Consider the following 23096-nt stretch of genomic DNA (forward strand, 5'->3'; position numbering starts at 1 on the left):
CCGATGACGTCAGAGACCAATGGCGGCGGCGGCGGAGCTGGAAGCCTGGCAGGCGGCGTCTCGTCGGAGAAGGCGCTCGGCGGCGATGCGTCCGCGGCGTAGGGAGGCGGCGGCGGCGGCGGCGGACCGGGCCCCGGGAGCCCAGCCCGAGGTGGACGGCGGAGTCGTGCTTCGTCGCATCCAGGAAGCCAAGTGAGTACGGACTCGGTCCTGGGTCCGAATCTTCACGCCCGTGGGAACCTCCCCAAGCCCCAGTCTCGCCATCTGTAAAGTGGGAGTAACTGCAAACCCTTTAAGGTTTATGGTAGGATTTAACGGAGGTAAAGAACTCATTACAGACTGGAGCATAGTAAGCGCTCAATAAAGTTTGTCATTCCTCTTATTGCAGTTGTAGCTGCGTGACCCTGGGCAAGGTATGTAATCTTTGTGCCTCAGTTTTCTCGTCTGTGAGATGGACGTGGAAATAGTACCTATATAGGCTTGTTTTGAGGATTCAGTGAATTAGTCAATGGTTTACCATCCCCAACAGTGTCTGGCGTGTGGTAAGCGCAGTACCAGTGTTTGGTATTAATATTATGTTAATGTTGGTTATTAGCGGTTTTGCTCACACCATGGCCGCAACCAGCACACGTGATTGTCATCTTCATGATTATCATCACGCGTTAATTGAGGAGCTGCTGCGTGCCTGGCGCTGGCTTGAGTTCTCTACACACTTTGTCAGAATGAACATCTCAGCCACGCTAGGATCCTGGCAGGGCGCCCAGTCTCAGAGAAACATAGGTAATGTGTGGAACCAGGTTTCAAACCCATGTCTTCGGTAACTTCAAAACCTGTGCTTAAAAGCTCTCCGTTATTCTGGTTTATCCCACCCCCTCCCCCCATCATTGCTCCGTGCCTTGCTGTGTACCTTACATATAGTGTTGGGGAGGAAAAGTTTTTCCTCTACCCTTCTAGGTTCTTTTGGCTGGTCTAATAAGAAAATTGACACAAGACAGGTTAACAGGAGGGAAAAACAAATTTAATCAGGAATGTGCAGGAGTCCCATAGTAACATGGCACCCAAAAAAGTGGCCAAATGAGGCACCTTTTATATCTTTCAGACAAGGAAACAATTATTTGTTAGAAAACAAAGGGGCTTGGACTTAGGGTAGCAAGTTCATGAAGTAACAAAGTGTGTTTATAAAGCGTTTTTAGCCTTGACTCATCTATCTCTGGCGATAAAGATGCCTTCTGTTCTGGTATACGAGGATCCTTTTATATGGAAGATTTATTTCCTGCCTTCAGGGGAACAAAGTAGGGTCAAAGTGTTCTTGCAGTGAATGTTTCTCAAGTAAGTATAATTCCAAATAATCAATATGCCACAGTGGCATACTGGGGGGCAGCCCGCCCTGAACCCCATCAGTAGCACTTAGGACAGTGCCTGACACCCAGGAAGCACTCAATAAATGTTACCTACTTTTGTTATTCAGCATTGTGCCTTTATTTTCAGTCCTTTAAGGGCTCAATAAATAACAGCTTTTGTTAGTGCTTCTTCGGATTAGCAGCTGAAGGACCTTCACAACTGAGAGAAATGAGACTAATTTTATGTATTCCCCTCCCCCAGAATTAGGGCCTAGAGTCAGTGGTGACTGAGCCTAAAAAAAAAAAGCATCAGTGACTTTTTCTAGGATCTCAGGTGATGCCACTGAGAATGAGTGTGCCTCGGAGCTTGGAGATCTCTTAAGAGGTGTCCTGACACTGTTCCTCCTCAGCTTCTTCAGTATCCCCGGGAACTCCCTGCTTCTCCCTGTAGCCCCAGGTGTGGTGCAGTCCCCATTGCCCCGAGTAGAGAAGAGCCCAGCACTTTACACGCTGTTCTCCTGTGCACACACTCACCAGTTTACAAAGCACCCCCTGTACATTACAGCCCTCCTTTACCCTCTGGGCAGAACCTGAGGGCAGCCTCTTCAATTCTGTCTCCTCTCTGAGTCCCCTGAGCACTGGCTTCTGGCTTGTCGGTTCAAATCCAACAAGTTCAGTTTTTTTTTCCTTTCAACTTTTTTTTTTTGTTTTTTTTTGTGATGAGAGCTTAAGATCTGTCTTAGCAACTTTCAAGTACACCATACAGTATTTTTAACTGAAGTCGCGGTGCTGTACATTACATCCCCATGACTGATTTATTTTATAACTAGAAGTTTGTACCTTTGGGATCTCCTTCACCTGTTTCACAGCGCCACCCCCCTCCGCCCACCCTTAGCAACCACCAGTCTATTCTCTGTATCTGTGAGCTTCATGTGTGTTTGTTATATTCCTCATATAAGTGGGATAGAGTATTTGCCTTTCTCTGACTTATTTCACTTAGCATAATGCCCTCAAGGTCCATCCATGTTGTCACAAATGGCAAGATTTCATTCTTTTATGGATGAATAATATTCCACTACATATATACACGCATAGTATGTGTGTGATACACACACACACACACATATCTCACGGTTTCTTTATCCATTCATCCATGATGAACACAAAGGTTGTTTCCACATCTTGGCTATTATAAATAGTGCTGCAGTGAACATGGGGGTGCATGTATATTTTCAAGTCAGTGTTTTCATTTTCTTTGGATAAATACCCAGAAGTGGAATTGCTGGCTCAAATGGTAGTTCTGTTTTTAACTTTGTGAGGAACCTCATACTGTTTTCCATAGTAGCTGCACCAATTGACATTTCCACTAGTGGTACACCAGGGTTCCCCTTTCCTCCACATCCTCACCAACACTTAACTATTTCTTGTCTTTTTTTTTTTTTTTTTTTTTTTGCTGTACGCGGGCCTCTCACTGCTGTGGCCTCTCCCGTTGCGGAGCACAGGCTCCGGACACACAGGCTCCACGGCCATGGCTCGCGGGCCCAGCCGCTGCGCGGCATGTGGGATCTTCCGGGATAGGGGCACGAACCCGTGTCCCCTGCATCGGCAGGCGGACTCTCAACCACTGCGCCACCAGGGAAGCCCTATTTCTTGTCTTTTTGATATAGCCATTCTAACAGGTATGAGGTGATAACTCATGGTGGTTTTGATTTGCACTTCCCTACTGATTAATTATGTTGAGCATCTTTTCATGAACCTGTTGGCAATCTGTATGTCTTTAGAAAAATGTGTATTCAGATCTTCTGCCCATATTTTAATTGGATTGTTTGGGGGTTTTAGGTATTAAGTTGTGTGAATTCTTTGTTTTGGATATTAACCCCTTATCAGATATATGATTTGCAAATATTTTCTCCCATTCAGTACGTTACCTTTTCATTTTGTCAATGATTACATTTGCTGTGCAGAAGCTTTTTAGTTTGATGTGGTTCCACTTGTTTATTTTTGCTTTTGTTGCTTTTACTTTTGGTGTCAGATTTTTAAAAATCATCGCCAATACCCATGTCAAGGAGTTTACTGCCTGTGTTTTCTTCTAAGAGTTTTATGGTTTCAGGTCTTATATTTAAGTCTTAAATCCATTTTGAGTTAAGTTTTGTGTATGGTGTAAGATAGTGGTCTAATTTTACTCACTTTTTGTATGTGGCCGTTGATTTTTCCAAACACTATTCATTAAAGAGACTGTCTTTTCCTTTGTATATTCTTGGCTTCTTTGTCATAAATTAATTGACCATAGATGCATGGTTTTTTCCTCTGCTCTCCATTCTGTTCCATTGATCTGTGTGTCTGTTTTTAAGCCAGAATCATACTGTTTTAATTAATATAGCTTTGTAATAGAGTTTGAAATTAGAGAATATGATGCCTCCAGCTTTGTTCTTCTTTCTCAGGATTACTTTGGCTATTTGAGGTCTTTTGTGGTTCTATACAAATTTTAGGATTGTTTGTCCAATTTCGTTAAAAATGCCATTGGAATTTTGATAGGGATTGCATTGAATCTGTAAATTGCTTTGGGTAGTATGGACATTTTAACAATATTAATTCCAATCCCTGAGCAGGGATAGCTTTCCATTTATTTCTGTCTTCTTCAGTTTCTTAATGTCTTGTAATTTTCAGTATACAGGTTTTTCACCTCCTTAGCTAAATTTATTCTTAGGTACTTTATTCTTTTTGATGCAATTGTACATGAGATTGTTTTCTTTTTTTCTGATAAATATTTTTTATTGAAGTATAGTTGATTTACAATGTTGTATTAGTTTCTGCTGTACAGCAAAGTGATTCAGTTATACATATATACACATCCTTTTTAATTTTTTTATTTTTATTTTTTTTGCGGTACGCAGGCCTCTCACTGTTGTGGCCTCTCCCGTTGCGGAGCACAGGCTCTGGACGCGCAGGCTCAGCGGCTGTGGCTCACGGGCCCAGCCACTCCGCGGCATGTGGGATCTTCCCGGACCGGGGCACGAACCCGTGTCCCCTGCATTGGCAGGTGGACTCTCAACCACTGCGCCACCAGGGAAGCCCCACATTCTTTTTTTTTTAATATTCTTTTCCATTATGGTTTATCATAAGATATTGAATATAGTTCCCTGTGCTATACAGTAGGAACTTGGTGTTTATCCGTTCTATATACAAAAGCTTACATCTGTTAATCCCAACCTCCCACTCCAGCCCTCTCCCAACCCTCTTCCCCTTGGCAACCACCAGTCTGTTCTGTATGTCCATGAGTCTGATTCTGTTTTATAGGTAGGTTCATTTGTGTCATATTTTAGATTCCACATATAAGTGATATCATATGGTATTTGTCTTTCTCTTTCTGACTTGCTTCACTTAGTATGATAATCTCTAGTTGCATCCATGTTGCTGCAAATGGCATTATTTCATTCTTTTTTATGGCTGAGGAGTATTCCATTGTATATACGCACCACATCTTCTTTATCCATTCATCTGTCAATGGACATTTAGGTTGTTTCCATGTCTTGGCTGTTGTACATAATGCTGCTATGAACATAGGGGTGCATGTATCTTTTTGGTTTTTTTTTTTTATAAATTTATGTATTTTATTTTTGGCTGTGTTGGGTCTTCATTGCTGCACACGGGCTTTTCTCTGGTTGTGGAGAGCAGGGGCCACTCTTAGTTGCAGTTCACGGGCTTCTCATTGTGGTGGCTTCTCTTGTTGCAGAGCACGGGCTCTAGGCTTGCAGGCTGCAGTAGTTGTGGTGCGCAGGCTCAGTAGTTGTGGCGCATGGGCTTAGTTGCTCCATGGCATCTGGGATCTTCCCGGACCAGGGCTCGAACCCGTATCCCTTGCATTGGCAGGCACATTCTTAACCACTGCGCCACCGGGGAAGCCCCCACATGTATCTTTTTGAATTAGAGTTTTGTCCGGATATATGCCCAGGAGTGGGATTGCTGGATCATATGGTAATTATATTTTAAGTTTTCTGAGGAGCCTCCATACTGTTTTCCACAGTGGCTGCACCAACTTACTTACCACCAACACACCCACAGTGTAGGAGGGTTGCCTTTTCTCCACATCCTCTCCAGAGTTTATTATTTGTAGACTTTTTAATGATGGCCATTCTGACCGCTGTGAGGTGGTACCTCATTGTAGTTTTGATTTGCATTTCTCTGATAATTAGCAGTGATGAGCATCTTTTCATGTGCCTATTGGCCATCTGTATTTCTTCTTTGGAGAAATGTCTATTTAGGTCTTCTGCCCATTTTTTGATTGGGTTGTTTGTTTTTTGTTGTTGAGTTGTATGAGCTGCTTATATATTTTAGAAATTAAGATCTTGTTGGTTGCATCATTTGCAAATATTTTCTCCCATTCTGTAGGTTGTATTTTCATTTTGTTTATCATCTCCTTTGCTGTGCAAAAGCTTATAAGTTTGATTAGGTGCCATTTGTTTATTTTTGCTTTTGTTTCTGTTGTCTTGGCAGACTGACCTAAGAAAACATTGGTACAATTTATGTCAGAGAATGTTTTGCCTGTGATCTTTTCTAGGAGTTTTATGGTGTCATGTCTTATATTTAAGTCTTTAAGCCATTTTGAGTTTATCTTTGTTTATGGTCAGAGGGTTTGTTCTAACTACATTGATTTACATGCAGCTGTCCAACTTTCCCAACACCACTTGCTGAAGAGACTGCCTTTTCCCATTGTATATTGTTGCCTCCTTTGTCAAATATTAGTTGCCTGTAGGTATGTGGGTTTATTCCTGGGTGCTCTATTCTGGTCCATTGATCCATAGGTCTGTTTTGATTACTGTAACTTTGCAGTATTGTCTGAAGTCTGGGAAGGTTATGCCTTCTGCTTTTTCTTTTTCTTCAGGATTGCTGTGGCAATTCTGGGTCTTTTATGGTTCCATATGAATTTCAGGATTATTTGTTCTAGTTCTGTGAAAAAATATCATGGGTAATTTGATAAGGATGCATTAAATCTGTAGATTGCTTTGGGTAGTATGGCCATTTTAACAATATTCTTCTAATCCAAGAGCATGGGATATCTTTCCATTTCTTTGAGTTATCTTCAGTTTCCTTTATTAATTTTTATTGTTTTTAGCGTATAAGTCTTTTACCTCCTTGGTCAGGTTTATTCCTAAGTATTTTATTTTTGGGGGTGCGATTTTAAAAGGTTGTTTTTTTCATTCCCTTTCTGAATTTCATTGTTGGTGTAAAGAGATGCAGCCAATTTCTGTATGTTAATCACGTATCACTGCTACCTCGCTGAATTCGTTTACCAGGTCTTGTAGTTTTTCTATGGAGTCTTTAGGGTTTTCTATGTATAATGTCATATCATCTGCATATAATGACAATTTTACCTCTTCCTTTCCAATTTGGATACCTTTTATTTCTTTTTCATGTCTGATTCCTGTGGCCAGGACTGCCAATACTGTGTTAAATAGAAAAGGTGAGAGTGGGCATCCTTGTCTTCCAGATTTTAGCTGGAAGGCTTTCAGCTTTTCACCATTTAATATTATATTGGCTGGGGGTTTGTCATAACTAGCTTTTATTATATTGAGATGTGTTCCCTTTATGCATACCCACTTTAGTAAGAGTTTTTTTCATGAATGGATATTGAATTTTGTCAAATGCTTTTTCTGTGTCTATTGAGATGATCATGTGGTTTTTATCTTTTCTTTTGTTTATGTGGTGTATCACATTGATTGATTTGCATATGTTGAACCATCCTTGTGAACTTGGGATGAATCTCACTTGGTTGTGGTGTATGATCTTTTTTAAAATTAATTAATTTTATTTATTTATTTATTTATTTATTTATTGGCTGTGTTGGGTCTTTGTTGCTGTGCGCGGGCTTTCTTTAGTTGTGGTGAGCAGAAGCTACTCTTCGTTGCAGTGCGTGGGCTTCTCATTGCGGTGGCTTCTCTTGTTGCAGAGCACAGGCTCTCGGCACACGGGCTTCAGTAGTTGTGGCTTATGAGATCAGTAGTTGTGGCTTGCAGGCTCTAAAGCACAGGCTCAGTAGTTGTGGCACATGGGCTTAGTTGCTCTGCAGCATGTGGGATCTTCCCGCCCCAGGGCTTGAACCCGTGTCCCCTGCCTTGGCAGGCGGATTCTTAACCACTGTGCCACCAGTGAAGCCTGTCTCTTTTATGTGTTGTTGGATTCAGTTTGCTAATATTTTGTTGAGAATTTTTGCATCTATATTCATCAAAGATATTGGTCTGTCATTTTCTTTTTTTGGTGGTATCTTTGTCTGGTTTTGGTATCAGAGTGATGGTGGCTTCATCAAATGTCTTTGGGAGTTTTCCCTCCTCTTCATTTGTTTTGGAAGAGTTTGAGAAGGATTGGTATAAGTTCTTCTTTGTATGTTTGGTAGAATTCACCTGTGAAGCCATGTGGTCCTGGATTTTGTTTGTAGGGAGTTTTAAAATTACAGATTCTATTTCACATCTAGTGATCAGTCTGTTCAAATTATCTATTTCTTCTTGATTCAGTTCTGGTGGGCTCTATGTTTCTAGAAACTTATCCATTTCTTCTAGGTTGTCGAATTTGTCGGCATATAATTGCTCATAGTGTTCCCTTATGGTTTTTTGTATTTCTGCCATATCAGTTTTATTTCTTGTTTTTCATTTCTTATTTTGTTGATTTGGGTTCTCTCTCTTTTCTTCTTGTTGAGCCTGGCCAGAGGTTTGTCAGTCTTGTTTATCCTTTCAAAGAACCAGCTCTTGGTTTTACTGAGTTTTTCTAATCTCTATTTTATTTATTTCCTCTCTGATCTTTATTATTTCCTTCCTTCTGCTGATTTTAGGTTTTGTTTGTTCTTTTTATAATCCTTTTAGGTGGTAGGTTAGGTTGTTTATTTGAGATTTTTCTTGTTTTTTGAGGAAGGCCTGTATCTCTATGAACTTCCTCTAAGAACTGCTTTTGCTGCATCACATAGATTTTGTATGGTTGTGTTTTCATTTTCATTTGTCTCAAGGTATTTTTAAATTTCTTCTTTGATTTCATCATTGACCCATTGGTTTTTTAGTAGCATGTTGTTTTGTCTCCATGTAATCATTTTATTCTCATTTCTTTTTCTGTGGTTAATTTCCAGTTTCATGCTTTTGTGGTCAGAAAAGATGCTTGACATAATTTCTGCACTGTTAAATTTGTTGAGGCTTGTTTTGTGCCCTAGTATGTGGTCAATCCTAGAGAATGTTCCACGTGCAATTGAAAAGAATGTGTATTCTGGGGTTTTTTTTGGATTTAATGTCCTAAAAATATCAATTAAGCCTCACATTTTCTATTGAATCGTTTAGGATCTTTGTTGCCTTGTTGATTTTCTGTATAGAAGATCTGTCCATTGATGTGAGTGAGGTGTTAAAGTCTCCTACTATTATTGTATTACTGTCAGTTTCTCCCTTTATGTCTGTTAGTATTTGTTATATGTATTTGGGTGCACCTATATTAGGTGCATATATGTTGATGAGTTTAAAATCCTTTTCTTGTATTGATCCTTTTATCATTATATAGTGTCCTTCTTTATCTTTCTTTATAGCCTTTGTTTTAAAGTCTATTTTGTCTGATATGAGTATTGCAACCTCTGCTTTTCAACCTATGTGTGTCCTTTGCCCTGAAATGGGTCTCTCTTGTAGGCAGCGTATTGTAGCCTCTTTTTTTTTTAAATCCAGTCTGCCACTCTGTCTTTTGATTAGAGCATTTAGTCCATTGACATTTAAGATAATTATTGATAGATATGTATTTATTGCCATTTTAAACCTTGTTTTCCCATTGATTTTATGTTCCTCCTTTGTCCTTTTCATTTTTCCTTTTGTGGCTTGGTGATTTTCTTTTGTATTATGTTTATGTTCTCTTCTTTTTGGTTTTTGTGAATCTATTGTATGTTTTTGATTTGTGGTTACCCTGTTTTTCATGTATGTTACCCCCTTCCTATATCTACTTGTCTTAGACTGGTACTCATATAGACTCAAACACTTTCTAAGGAAAAAAATCTGCATTTTCTTACTCTTCTCCCCCACACTTTATGATTTTGACGTCCTCTGTTACATCTTCACGTTCATCCTTTTGCTCTTCACTGTGGTTATCATCACTGTCACAGAAATTTTTTGATTTTTTTTTTAATCTGTGTACTGGCTTATTTAAGTGATTTACTTTCCCATTGTGATTTTTTCTTTCCTATATATTCTTACTTCTTTTCTATTTAGGGAAGACCTTTCAATATTTCCTTTAGGATAGGTTTAGTATTGCTGTATTCTTTTAGTTTTTGCTTGTCTGAGAAATTCTGTATCTCTCCTTCTGTTCTAAATGATAATCTTGCTGGGTGGAGTATCCTAGGTTGCAGATTTTTCCCTTTCAGGACTTTGAATATATCTTGCCACTTCCTTCTGGCCTGCAACATTTATGTAGAAAAATTGACTGATAGCCTTATGGTAGTGTTCCCTTGTGATTAACTCTTTGTTTTTCTCTTGCTGCCTTTAGAATCCTCTCTTTCTCTTTAACTTTTTTCCATTTTTATTATATGTCTTGGTGTAGGTCTGTTTGGGTTTATCTTGTTTAGGACCCTCTGTGCTTCCTGTACCTGGATATCTGTTTCCTTCTTTGTTTTTTTAAATTTATTTATTTAATTTATTTATTTTTGGCTGTGTTGGGTCTTCGTTGCTGCATGTGGGCTTTCTCTAGTTGTGGTGCATGGGCTTCTCATTGTCGTGGCTTCTCTTGTTGCAGAGCACGGGCTCTAGGCACAGGCTTCAGTAGTTGTGGCACGTGGGCTCAGCAGCTGTGGCTTGCAGGCTCTAGACCGCGGGCTCAGCAGCTGTGGCTTGCAGGGTCTAGAGTGCAGGCTCAGTAGTTGTGGTGCATGGGCTTAGCTGCTCCGCGGCATGTGGGATCTTCCTGGACCAGGGCTCGAACCTGTGTCCCCTGCATTGGCAGGCGGATTCTTAACCACTGCACCACCAGGGACGCCCCTGTTTCCTTCTTTAGGTTTGGGAAGTTTTCAGCCATAATTTCTTCAAATTCATTTTCGATCCCCTTGTCTCTTTCTTCCCCTTCTGGAATCCCTATTATGCGTGCTTTATATTATCCTGTAGGTCTCTTATGTTGCTTTCATTTTTTTTTCATTTGGCTTTCTGTCTGTTGTCCTGATTGGGTGATTTCCATTATTCTATCTTCAAGGTCACTTATTCGTTCTTCTGCATCATTCATTCTGCTGTTCATTGCCTTTCGGTCAGCTTTCATACCTGTAAATGAGTTTTCTAATTTTTCTTGGTTCCTCTTTATAGTTTTACAGTATTCTGCGTTTCTGTCAATCGCCTTTCTTACTTCCTTCAGTATTTTTTTTTTTTTTTTTTGCGGTATGCGGGCCTCTCACTGTTGTGGCCTCTCTCGTTGTGGAGCACAGGCTCTGGATGCGCAGGCTCAGTAGCCATGGCTCACGGGCCCAGCCACTCCGCGGCATATGGGATCCTCCCGGACCGGGGCACGAACCCGTATCCCCTGCATCGGCAGGCGGACTCTCAACCACTGCGCCACCAGGGAGGCCCCCTTCAGTATTTTCATTACCTCATTTTTGGAATAGGTGTCTGGTAGACTGAAGAGGTCTGTTTCATTGCTCTTTCAGGGGAATTCTCTTCGTCTTTTAACTGGGAGTTGTTCCTCTGCTTCTTCAGTTTACTTACATTTCTCTTACTCTGTGAGTTTAGGAGAGACAGTTGTCTACTGTGGTCTCAGAGGGCTATTTATATGTGGAGGTGTCCCTGTGTAGCTTGTGGGGTGTTAATATATTTGGTGCAAGGGTTGTTTTTAGTATGGATGCCTGTTGCCTCTTTCTTCAGTGTGTGCTAGGCATTGTCCCCTTGATAGGGGTGTGCAGATGTGGTGGCTGATGCCCAGTCCTGCGGTTCTTGGTGGCAGTGTTGGCTTAGGCACACCCCCCGAGCACACAGTGGGAGCAGAGGCGGCTCTCAACCGCTCCTGGCATCTGGGTAGGTGGCAGCGGCAGCTCACGACTGCCCCTGGAACCCATGCAGTGTCCTGCCCTCTGCGAGCGTGCACACAGGGAAAAAGGTCACAGTGGTGGGTCCCGCCCCTCCCCTGTCACACCCGCCAAACAATGTCACCTGGCCTCTAAGGTGGTCTGGGCTTCCTCTGCATACACCCTCAGTTGTGGTCACACAGATTCCAGCCCCTCACTCCCCCACCCTGAGCTTTTTTCCACACAGCCACCCCCAGCCCTCTCTCAGGGTCTGATCTCTGAAGCCTAAGTTCCAGCACCCAGCCCCTGCCTGTGCCGGCAGACGCACATCTCAGGCTGGGGAGTGCAGGGCAACGGCACCGACTGTCTGTGAAGTCCTCTGTCTGCCACAAACCGGCTGCTGTGTTCTCCCCAAGGCTCTGAAGCTCTCTGTCTGTCCTGGCCGATCCCCCGACCAGTGAGGGGGCTTCCCAGGGTGTAGAAACCTTTCCTCATTCACGGCTCCTTCCCAGGGGCACAGGTTCTGTCCCGATTCCTTTCTCACTTTCTTTTTTTCTTTTTTTTCCTTTCATCCTACCTGGTTACATGGAGATTTTCTTGCTGTTTTAGCAGTCTGAGGTCTTCTGCCAGCGTTCAGTAGATATTCTGTGAGAATCACTCCTCATGTAGATGTATTTTTGATGTACTTGTGGGAGAAGGTGAGCTTCACATCCTACTATGCCATCGTGATCCTCCCTGAGATTGTTTTCCTAATTTCTTTTTTTGATAGTTCATTATTAGTCTATAGAAATGCAACAGATTTTTGTGTATTGATTGTCTGCTACAACATTACTAAATTTGTTTATTCATTCTGACAGTTTTTTGGTAGAGTCTTTAGGATTTTCTATCTATAGTATCATGTCATCTGCAAATAGTGACAATTTTACTTTTTCCTTTCCAACTTGGATTCTTTTTCTTTCTTTTTCTTGCCTAACTGCTTTGGCTAGGACTTCCAGTACCTTGTTGAATAAAAGTGTTGATAGTGGGCATTCTTGTCTTGTTCCTGATTGTAGAGGAAAGGCTTTCAGCTTTACATAGTTGAGAATAATGTTAGCTGTGGGGTTGTCATATATGGACTTTATTTTTGTGTGTTTGTGTTTAAAGTACTTTATGATTTTACAGAGCATCTTCATACACACAGTATCTTATGTGATCCTAACAATAACTCTGGAGGTGGGGGTTACAATGCCAATTTTACAGGGGAGGGAATGGAAGTGGTGAGATACACACAGGCATGCTGCTTAGAATTCTACTAGAACCTTAATGCTGTGAATCCTGGGACTGAGTGTTATCCTTGAAGAAAAGGATGGTTGTGAAAATGTGATCTGTTAATTAATAGAGAGAGATTCAAAAAAAATATGAAATCCCACATTTTTCCTTTTTTTTTTTTTTTGGTCTGCCTTTTCTTTTTCTCCTTTGTCATTTTTAGCCCTTTCTTCATCTACACAAAATGTCTTCAGCTCTACTGAAATATTTCTTTTTCTCCACGATCTATACTGGATATTTAAGACATAAAATGCAAAGAGCTTTTTAGAATAATAAATGTCAACATTTTTGTTTTTTATGATCAAAATATTATTGCTTGAAATGGACAGTTAATTGAAGGAAACAAGTTTTGGTGATGTGTTGAATGAACTGCCCCAGCTCTACTTTATTTCACTATAAAACTTGAAAAAGGTAAGCTGTAATTTGGAGAATAAGACAAGAAGGTATATTAACCATATATTACTTTGTTAATATTCTAAGGAATTAAAAAATCTTGATCTCCTCTGAACACCTATAGAGCCCTGTTCTTCCCCCCATATAGCTCTGCTGTGTTGTATAATTGTCTGTTTACATGTCTGTGTCCTTCAGAGACAGTTAGCTCTGTAAGGCCAGAGACAATAACTGTCTTATTAGCTGTTAAGTCCAGCTCCAGAAGGTACACAAATGAACATATGCTGAATGAACAAATGAATGAGTGAACGAATGAATGGATTTTCTTTTCTGGCCTCCCTATCTCCGGTTGAGACTAGTGTTTTCGATGTAAAGAATCCACATACAGTCAGTATCCATGGGATTTCTCCTAGAACCCAATGGGTTACATCAGGTTCAGTGAGACACCAGATGAGTGGGTGGCAGAGGACCCCTGGGGACCGGTAGGAGCAGTCCACCAGGCAGTGCCTGGGCAGCATCCCAGCTCAGAGTGCTGGGGGGGGCGGTGACGGCGGGATATGGAGCTGGGGGAGACGTGAGTGTGGGAGCAGAGGCCCAAACAGCACCAACAGCCAGGAGAGGAAGCCACGTGGAAGCTGGGTACCAAACGGGAGCCAAGGGTGGTTTGGAGGAGACACAAAGGGATCTTGGAGTCAGTTGTGCTGATGACTTGTGCAGAGGTGAAGGGCCTTTTAACGAGATGGTAGCACAGGGTGTCCCGCCCAACCCACCTGATTTTTTTTTTTTTAAATTTATTTTATTTTATTTATTTTGGGCTGTGTTTGGTCTTCCTTGCTGTGTGCGGGCTTTCCCTAGTTGTGGCGAGCGGGGGCTACTCTTCGTTGCAGTGCGCGGGCTTCTCATTGCAGTGGCTTCTCTTGTTGCGGAGCACAGGCTCTAGGCACGCGGGCCTCAGTAGTTGCCAACCCACCTGATCTTAAAAGGGCCCTGGCCTCCCTGTCTTCCCCATTGGTCCTGGGAATCCTCAACTTCCAGGAAAGCCAGTTGGTCTCCAGTCACCTTTAGGACGTGGTGGACCTATTGGGCCTGGAATGCCTCGTGGACCACCACCTCTAGTGGGACCTCTCTCTCCTTTTTCACCTGAGGGTCCAGGAGGACCTTGAATTAAAGTGATATTTTTCAATGTCTGAGAATGTTCCCAATCTTTTAGCCTGAAGTCATTAGTGATGTTATTCAGTAGTTTCACTTCTCCTTTTATTTCCTGTTCCAAATGCACTTTTTTTCCCCCAGAGACATAATTTCTGCTGATGCATTGTACACATGCTCCTTTAACTTACTCATCTCCTGCCACTATTCTGATGATAGTTACAAAAACTGCAAACACAAGGAGATAAAGGGCAATCAATGCAGCTTTGAAAGACTTAGTTTCTCTTGAAGGGCAAGGCCATTTTTAGGATTCAGAGGAAGCAAAGCTGCCATTGAGCAAGCATCAGACTTCACAAATTCTGAACAGCGATCAGTGTTCTCCTGTTGATTGGGAAAGCTATCCCACCGTGTCATACTTCTGAAGCAGAAGCCACTAGAGCCAGAAACTGGTGAGAACACTTAAATGATCATTTTGATGAATTCCTGGAAGCTGAGTAAGGACTAGTGTGAGAGTCTCTGAGAGACTTCTGGGGGCTGCAGTCCTAGGGGCACCCCCAAACTTTCCTGGGCTTTACTTCCAGGAACCCAACCAGGGTCTTACAGTGAAGAGCCAAGAAAAATCACCTGGTGCCTCTGGCAGAGGGAGGGGAAAACTAACCATTTAAAATACATCCAGGGGCTTCCCTTGTGGCACAGTGGTTGAGAGTCCGCCTGCCGATGCAGGGGACATGGGTTCGTGCCCCGGTCCGGGAGGATCCCACATGCCGTGGAGCGGCTGGGCCCGTGAGCCATGGCTGCTAAGCCTGTGCGTCCAGAGCCTGTGCTCCGCAACGGGAGAGGCCACAACAGTGAGAGGCCCGTGTACTGCAAAAAAAATAATAATAATAAAAAAAAAATACCTCCAGAGCACTCTTCATAATAAAGGCTTACTCTCCAGTGAAAAAGCCATATGTATATAGCCTTTATTATGTTATGTTCCCTCTATACCTGCTCTGTTCAGAATTTTTATCATAAATGGAGGCTGAATTTTGTCAAATGCTTTTTCTGCATCTATTGAGATGATCATGTGATTTTTATCCTTCATTTTGTTAATGTGATGTATTATGTTGACTGATATGCAGATATTGAGCCAACCTTGCATCCCTGGAATATTAGATCCCACTTAATCGTGGTGTATGATCCTTTTAATGTATTTTTGAATTCGGTTCGCTAATTTTTTTTAAAGATTTATTTATTTAATTTATTTTTGGCTGCGTTGGGTCTTAGTTGCGGCACACAGGATCTTCGTTGAGGCATGCAGGACCTTTCATTGTGGCGTGCAGGCCCTTCATTGTGTGTGGGTTTTGTCTCTCTAGTTGTGACTCGCAGGCTCCAAAGTGCATGGGCTCTGTAGTTTGCAGCACGCGGGCTCTAGTTGAGGTGCGCCAGTTCAGTAGTTGTGGCACACGGGCCCAGTTGCACCGCGGCACGTGGGATCTTAGTTCCCTGACCAGGGAATGTGTCCCCTGCATTGTAAGGCGGATTCTCTACCACTGGACCACCAGGGAAGTCCCTGGTTTGCTAATATTTTTGATGAGCATTTTTGTATCTATGTTCATCAGGGGTATTGGCCTGTAATTTCCTTTCCTTTGGCATCTTTGTCTGGTTTTGCTAGGGTTATGCTGGCCTCATAAAATGAGTTTGGAAGTGTTCCCTCTTCCTCTATTTTTGGAAGAGTGTGAGAAAGATCAGTATTAATTCTTCTTTGAATATTTGGTAGAATTCACCAGTGAAGCTATTTGGTCCTGGACTTCTGTTTGTTGGGACGTTTTTTGTTTTTTTTTTTTTTTTTTTTTGCGGTACGCAGGCCTCTCTCACTGTTGTGGCCTCTCCCGTTGCGGAGCACAGGCTCCGGACGCGCAGGCCCAGCGGCCACGGCCCACGGGCCCAGCCACTCCGTGGCATGTGGGATCCTCCCAGACCTGGGCACGAACCTGTGTCCCCTGCATTGGCAGGCGGACTCTCAACCACTGTGCCACCAGGGAAGCCCAGTAGTTTTTTGATTACTGATTCAACCTCCTTACTAGTAATCAGTCTGTTCAGGTTTTCTAGTTCTTCATGATTCAGTATTGGAAGGTTATATATTTCTAGGAATTTATCCATTTCTTCTGGGTCATCCAGTTTGTTGGCATGTAATTGTTCCGAGTGGTCTTTATGATCCTTTATATTTCTGTGGTATCAGTTGTTATATGTCTCCTCTTTCATTTCTACAGTATCAGTTGTTATGTCTCCTCTTTCATGATCTTCCTGGACCAGCCCTGTTTTTTTTTCTTGGTGAGTCTAGCTAACAGTTTGTCAATTTTTATCTTTTCAAAGAACCAGCTCTTGGGCTTCCCTGGTGGAACAGTGGTTGAGAGTCCGCCTGCCGATGCAGGGAACACGGGTTCGTGCCCCGGTCTGGGAAGATCCCACATGCCGCGGAGCGGCTGGGCCCGTAAGCCATGGCCACTGAGCCTGCGCATCCAGAGCCTGTGCTCTGCAATGGGAGAGGCCACAACAGTGATAGGCCTGCATACCACAAAAAAAAAAAAAAAAAAAAGAACCAGCTCTTAGTTTTATTGATCTTCTCTATTGTCTTTTTAGTCTTTATTTCCTTCATTTCTGCTCTGATCGTTTTTTTAATAAATTTATTTCATTTATTTATTTTTGGCTGCATTGGGTCTTTGTTGCTGCACACGGGCTTTCTCTAGTTGCAGTGAGCGGGGGCTACTCTCTGTTGCGGGGCCAGGCTTCTCATTTTGGTGGCTTCTCTTGTTGCAGAGCACAGGCTCTAGAGCACAGGCTCAGTAGTTGTGGCACACAGCCTTAGTTACTCTGCGGCATGTGGGATCTTCCCAGACCAGGGCTCGAACCTGTGTCCCCTGCATTGGCAGGCGGATTCTTAACCACTGCGCCACCCGGAAAGTCCCAAGACTTTTCTTGTTTCTTGAGGAAGCCACTTATCACTATGAACATCCCTCTTAGAATAGCTTTTGCTGCATCCCATAAATTTTGGTATGTCTCTGGTTTAAAGTCTATCTTGTCTAATAGAAGTATAGCTCTCCTGCTTCCTTTTGGTTTATATTTGCATGGAATATCTTTTCCTAGCCCTTCATTTTCAGTCTGTGTGTCCTTACGTCCAAAATGATTCTCTTGTAGGTAGCATATAGTTGGGTCCTGTGTTTTAATCCATTTAGCAACTCTATGTCTTTTGATTGGAGAATTCATTCATTTCATTTAAATTAACTATTGACTGTGTTTTGCTCTGGTCTGTGGAAAACAGTTGACTTTAAAGAAAGCCTAGACACTTGGTTTTGTCCCTTCTTTTACTTTCACCTTGGAATTATTTGTAATAACAAAGGCCATTTATTACCTGCTCTGTATGAGGCACTGTGTTGTTAACCCATTTCACTCCTCCCATAACCCTCTGTGATGGGTACGGTTCTTATCCCTATTTTAGAGATGAGGAAACTAAAGTTCAGAGAGGCTAAATCTCTGCATCTAACCACCAATTGTGGAGCTGCACCTGTGTGCCAAGACCCAGACCGACATGTCCCCAGGGGTCGGGGGCCTCCTCCAGGAAGCCCTCTCTCCTGCCCTCTCTGGGCCCCAGCAGCTCTGCTCTGGCCATATTCACCTGGTACCCTCGTCCGGTCTCACAGGTAGACTCTGTGTCTGAGGGTGCTCCACTATCCCCACATCCCAGCCAGGAGGAAGGTCCCTGTTAGGGCAGCCCTGAAAGGGACGAGAGATGACCACGCCGTTTTTTCTCAACAGGGAGGACCTGCTTATCTCTGATTTCTGGAGTTTAGCACTAGGTGGGTACCATCTGGCTCAGGCTGGAGGCGGTCAGGGTGGGAGGACGGCCTGGATGTGGGCAAAGCAAGGAATCCAGCTCTCATTGGATGATGTTTTGCTTCACAGAGTGGTGTGCATGCTGGGTTCTAATTCTGACTTCCCCCTTACAACTGTGTGTCTTTTGGCACTTAACTCTGGTCCTCAGTTTCTTTATCTGTGGAATGGACATGAAAATGTGCATATCCTGTAGTGTAATTTTGAATATTAAATGAGGCATTCAGTAAAGTGCTTACGACAGTGCTTGCCTGCTGCACAGGAGGCAGTAAGTGTTAGTTGTCATTATCAGTGTTGTTGAAATTTATATTTATCCTGCTCTTCCCCTTGATGTTACATTGTAGACCCCACCCCCTGCTATTATAATCTCTTCCTAATCTGTGGCAACATAAATATTAATACAGAATGTGAATATACCATAGTTGTAATTTTTATTGAGGGACACTTAGTTTGTTTCCTTTTTTGTTGTTGTTTTTTTAAAATTTATTGTACATAATTTTTCTTTTTTTAAAACAGTAATAATCAAAACTTGAAAATTTGTTTTTAATTAAAAGAATTTTTTTAGCCGCACCATGCAGCATGTGGGATCTCAGTTCCCCAACCAGGGATCAAACCCCTGCCCCCTGCGGTGGAAGCACAGTCTTAACCACTGGACCTCCAGGGAATTCCCAATATACATAATTTTTCAATGAGCACCTTTATGCATAAAGCTTTTACCAAATTTAGGGTAATCTTTTAAGTATATATTCCCAGAGGTGGAAGTGATCAACTTGATATCCACTGTCAAGTTGTTTTCCAAAAAAAAGCTTTTACTGATTCTTTGACCAGCATGGATGAAAAAAGCCAGCTTTACGTGCAACCTTTCCTAGCCTGGGTCTTAAAGGTATCTTTGCTGATAAGTCAAAACCGGTATCTTATTATGGGAATATAGGGCTGTTTGCTTTTTGTTTTGTTCTACATACAGATTTGTTCTGCTAAATTCAGTACCAGTATAAGAGAAGGAGAGACAAGAGAACTCACCACTCTGTGAAACGATTTAGACAGAGTATTTTTCATTACTGTCTAGAAGCCCCAGCCTACCTTTTTTTTTAGTTTTTTACACATTAAATATTCTTATTCCCAGTTATTTATAGTGTCATTTTGAGAGCTCTGCCCCTCTATTCTTTTTTATTATTAAAAAAAGTAGGTATTTCAGACCATCACTTGGATTTACCAGGTTGCCGCTTATTAAATTAGAATGAGTTGACAATGAGCATTAGATGGAAACCGTGCCCATGAATGAAGCCTGATTTTTGCTTGAAACATTCCCTTCGGTTGTAGGCTGTGGGTAGCCAGGGACCGGACAGCCATCAGTTCTGGGTGGACGTGGCAGCGTGTCCCAGGCATGTTTGGGAGCGAGGCCAGCAGCCCTTTTCTCTGCGGAGCTGAAGCCTCTTCAAGCCTGTTCCTCTTCTCGCTGGGTCCGTGGAGGATTCAGTTCTCAGGGTCAGAGCTGCCCTCTGACTGTACTGGGCCTGCTCTTTCAGAAACCATCAACAGGTGTCTTAGGAAGTATCTGGAACAGCTAAAGGCCCCTGTGGGGCCTCTGTCAGAAGCCCTTGGAAACCTGCATCTCGACGCATCACCAGGTGAGTCAGATGTGTCCCCTGGCTCGGTTCCAGAGGAGACCCCAGTCACAGGAGCCTGCCACTTGAAGTGCGTGTGTTACGGCGTGGGGAACTTCGCCACCTGCGTCATAGCTAGAAACCAGCTCGCGTTTTTGCTTCTCTTCCTGGAAAAGTGCCAGGTAAATGTCGGTATCCTTTGTCGTCTCCTTCCTTGGTCTTGTGCACACAGATGTTGACTAAGCCACTCATTTGCCCTCTGCAGATCCCCAGAAGTCACTGCTGGGTGTATGACCCTCTGTTTAGCCAGCTGGAAATTGCGGTTCTTAGCACCCTTGGCGTGGTTGTTCTCAGTGAGAACGAGGTACGTGGTTTAAGAGAGGGGAGCGGGGAGGGCTGGGCAGCTGCTCACCAAGCTGACCCCAGGCCCTGTCCCTGGGCGCCAGGCTCTGTGACTAGCCGTGCCTCCTCCCCAGGGCGTCCGTATGTGGCTGGTCTGTTACCCCGTTTGGACCTATGTTGTGCCTGTCAGAAGAAAATAATCACACAATGGCACAAACACGTTAGGTTTGCAAAATTCTCGTTAAGAATTGTGTCCCAATGTTATGCTGAGTTGGTATTTACTGTTGCTGCAGGAGAATAGAGGGCACAGTCTCTGTACCTCAAATGAGGTCCTTCCAGTTGGAACGTGCCCTGTGTCCTGGTGAGGGGAAGCCGTAGACCAGTCACGTGCATAGCACCTGGCTGAGAGTTACAGCTAAGTCCTTGGCCTACCCTGCACCCCCTAAAAAGGTTGGCATTCAAGATTTCTGAGACCTCTGGAAAAAACATCATTGCACAAGCCAAGGGCTGGAGCGACTCCAGGCAGATACCTCTACATTTAGTCAGGCATTGTCTTGGGGATCATAGAATCATTTTCTTCCTCTCTGTTCTGAAACCGCCATCTCATTGCTTATTATGAAACATGAAAATTAGGCCCAGCAGAGAGGAGAATCAGTCTCTGACGTTGGCGGGGTCCTAAAACACTGCCGTTCAGCTCAGGTCATACTGAGCTCTGAGTGCCTGCTCTGTGCGAGGCAGGGAGCTCTGGGGAGCCTGAGGGCGGTGGGCGCTGCTCGCCGCCACTGCAGGGCACGTGGCTGTGAACAGGGGCATGATGAGCGGACAGCGAGCAGAGCCACGTCTAGGAACTGAGACGGAGGACACCTGTGCTGTCCCGGGGGTCCAGGAAGGCTTCCTGGGTCTGAGCTGGGACTTGAAGGTCTCCCGGGAGTTTGCTGAGAGCCAGGACTGCAGGCAGCCTGGGCAGAGCCGCTGCTCAGGAACCACGGCCAGCGTGTCATGGGCCGGGGAAGCTGCAGGGAGAGAAGAGAGGCCTAGGGTCGCTGGCGCCAGACAGCAAGGGCCAGGGGGCTTGTTCCCGCCGGAGAGGTGGCAGAGATGGCACAGAGCAGAGGTTCTCAAGAGGCGGTGACTGGACCCCCCCAGGGCACGTTTGAAAAGGACTGAGTTACGACAGGGATCTGCAGAGAGTGACTCAGGAAAACACAGGTACCTGAGGGACGGTGACGTCTGCTGTCCCTCCTGCCTTGCTGTCACGGACCCAAGCTGGCCCTTCATTAGTCCAGAGCCTTCTGTGTTCATGGGACATGCATTTGTTAAGTAAACGCGAGTTCTTTCTGGACGTCATGATTTCTTGACTTGTAGTCCCGTATAATCCTATAGATCTCACATGCACTACTTGTGTAACTATTTCACAAGAGAATGTAGTAGGAGTTTTTTTCCATTTGATGCATCAGTTTGCCTTCCCCTCAGCTCATCATTTGTCCAGCTACATTGACCTGTGGTGACATGTAACGTGTAAGTTGAAGGTGCACTAGTTGATCTGATGCATTTTTTTTGTAAGATGACTGCAAGCGAGCTAACACCTCCTGCAGCACCACACAGAATTACATTCAGTTTTTGGTGGTGAGAACTCACAGCTCATTAGCACTCTGCCCCTCCCTCACCTTGTTGTAAGAAGTGTGTTTACACCTGTGCACGTTGTACCCCAGGAAGGAAAACGGAGTGTGTGCGGCGAGCCCACCGTCTTTTACATGCTCCACTGTGGGACGGCGCTCTACAACAACCTGCTGTGGAGAAACTGGTCCATAGCCGCCCTTTCCAAGATGGTCATCGTTGGGAACAGCTTCAGAGGACTCGAGGAAAGGTAAGCCTGGGAACGCCGAGGCGCCACCGGGCCCTGGGGTGAACCCATTCCTTGGACTGACCTGCAAGGAGGAAACATTTCACACTTGGAAAGGCTTCTCCATGGGAACCTGGACAGAGGGTTGGAGCTGGGAGACGTCAGCCCTGAGTCAAGCTGGGAAGCAAGTTAAGGAGTCTCTGCCAATAATTCCTCCCTTCCCTTAGGACAGGCAGAAACAGCTTTTTAAAATGGGGAAAAAACATTTGATTTCTCTTCTTACGGCTGCGTAACATCCTCCTCCTGCTTCACGATGCCTCGGTGTCTGCTGTCATTCTCCTCTGATGAAATGGGCAGTGACTGGGGCATTCACACCTCCTACTAAATATTTAACCTACTCTGCATCCCACATTTTTAAAAGATTTTTTGATCTATTTCAGTCACCTTGCCCTTCTGTGTCTTAAGTTGAATGAAACCACTCTCAAACCGCCTAATCAGATTTTAAAAAAATTTTTCTAGGTTGTTGACAAGGATTCTGCAGAAACATTATCCGTATGTTGCAAAGGTATCTGCCTGAGTGAAGGGGCTGGGGTGGGACACCACACACACATCTCCATTACCCTGGAGAATTCTGCCTTCACCTGTAGCGGCGGGAGCTCCCGAGGGGCTAACCGAGGGCACAGCGAGGTTAGAGCACCGTCAGCTCGCGCGAGGGGTCTGCGTTCCAGAAAGCTATAGGACGTTTTAGTGCGTCGCTTCATTTTTTCCTGATTATTTCCTCTATGCTTAGTATCTGGTCTCCTGTAGGCACTGCCCTTGGGGCTTCCAACTCATTGCACAAAGCACTTAAAATACCTTACTCCTTATTTAAAAAAAAAAAAAAAAAAACGTGGGAGGTGGGGGTGAAGAGTAAAACGGGAATCTAACCCAGGAGGGTGGGCCTTACTGGGACTCTCAAGGGTTTGTTTTACTTTTGAATTTTCCCGCTCAGATTTTGAAAGGAGGGCAGGAGCTGGCACTCCCTCAGACCTCACAGTACATGGACGTATTTAATGACACCTCCGTCCACTGGTTTCCTGTACAGAAGCTAACACAACTCTCCACAGACACCTGGGCCTTTCGGGAAGAACCGGATTACCAGGACTGTGAGGGTCTCGAGATCATCAGGAACAAGACAGAAGATCCTTCAGCCACTGACTTGAACCCGCTGTGATGTGTCGGCAGAGGCGGTCACCATGGGGGGACTGCAGTGAGTCCCCTCTCAG

At 43.9% G+C, this 23096-nt stretch overlaps 1 protein-coding gene across 1 annotated transcript; it reads left to right on the forward strand.

Annotated features, from left to right (window-relative positions):
- On the forward strand, positions 1–23054 carry SRRD (SRR1 domain containing). The gene is given in 8 exon segments (XM_081252511.1): positions 1–18; positions 20–192; positions 17968–18008; positions 19569–19828; positions 19912–20010; positions 21701–21855; positions 22351–22396; positions 22823–23054. Coding segments are annotated over 8 exon segments (1011 nt in total). The 5' UTR covers positions 1–3; the 3' UTR covers positions 23045–23054.
- The last annotated feature ends 42 nt before the right edge of the window (positions 23055–23096 follow it).

Source organism: Mesoplodon bidens (genome assembly GCF_964165515.1).
Source record: "Mesoplodon bidens genome assembly, chromosome: 13".
NCBI classification, from domain to species: domain Eukaryota; kingdom Metazoa; phylum Chordata; class Mammalia; order Artiodactyla; family Ziphiidae; genus Mesoplodon; species Mesoplodon bidens.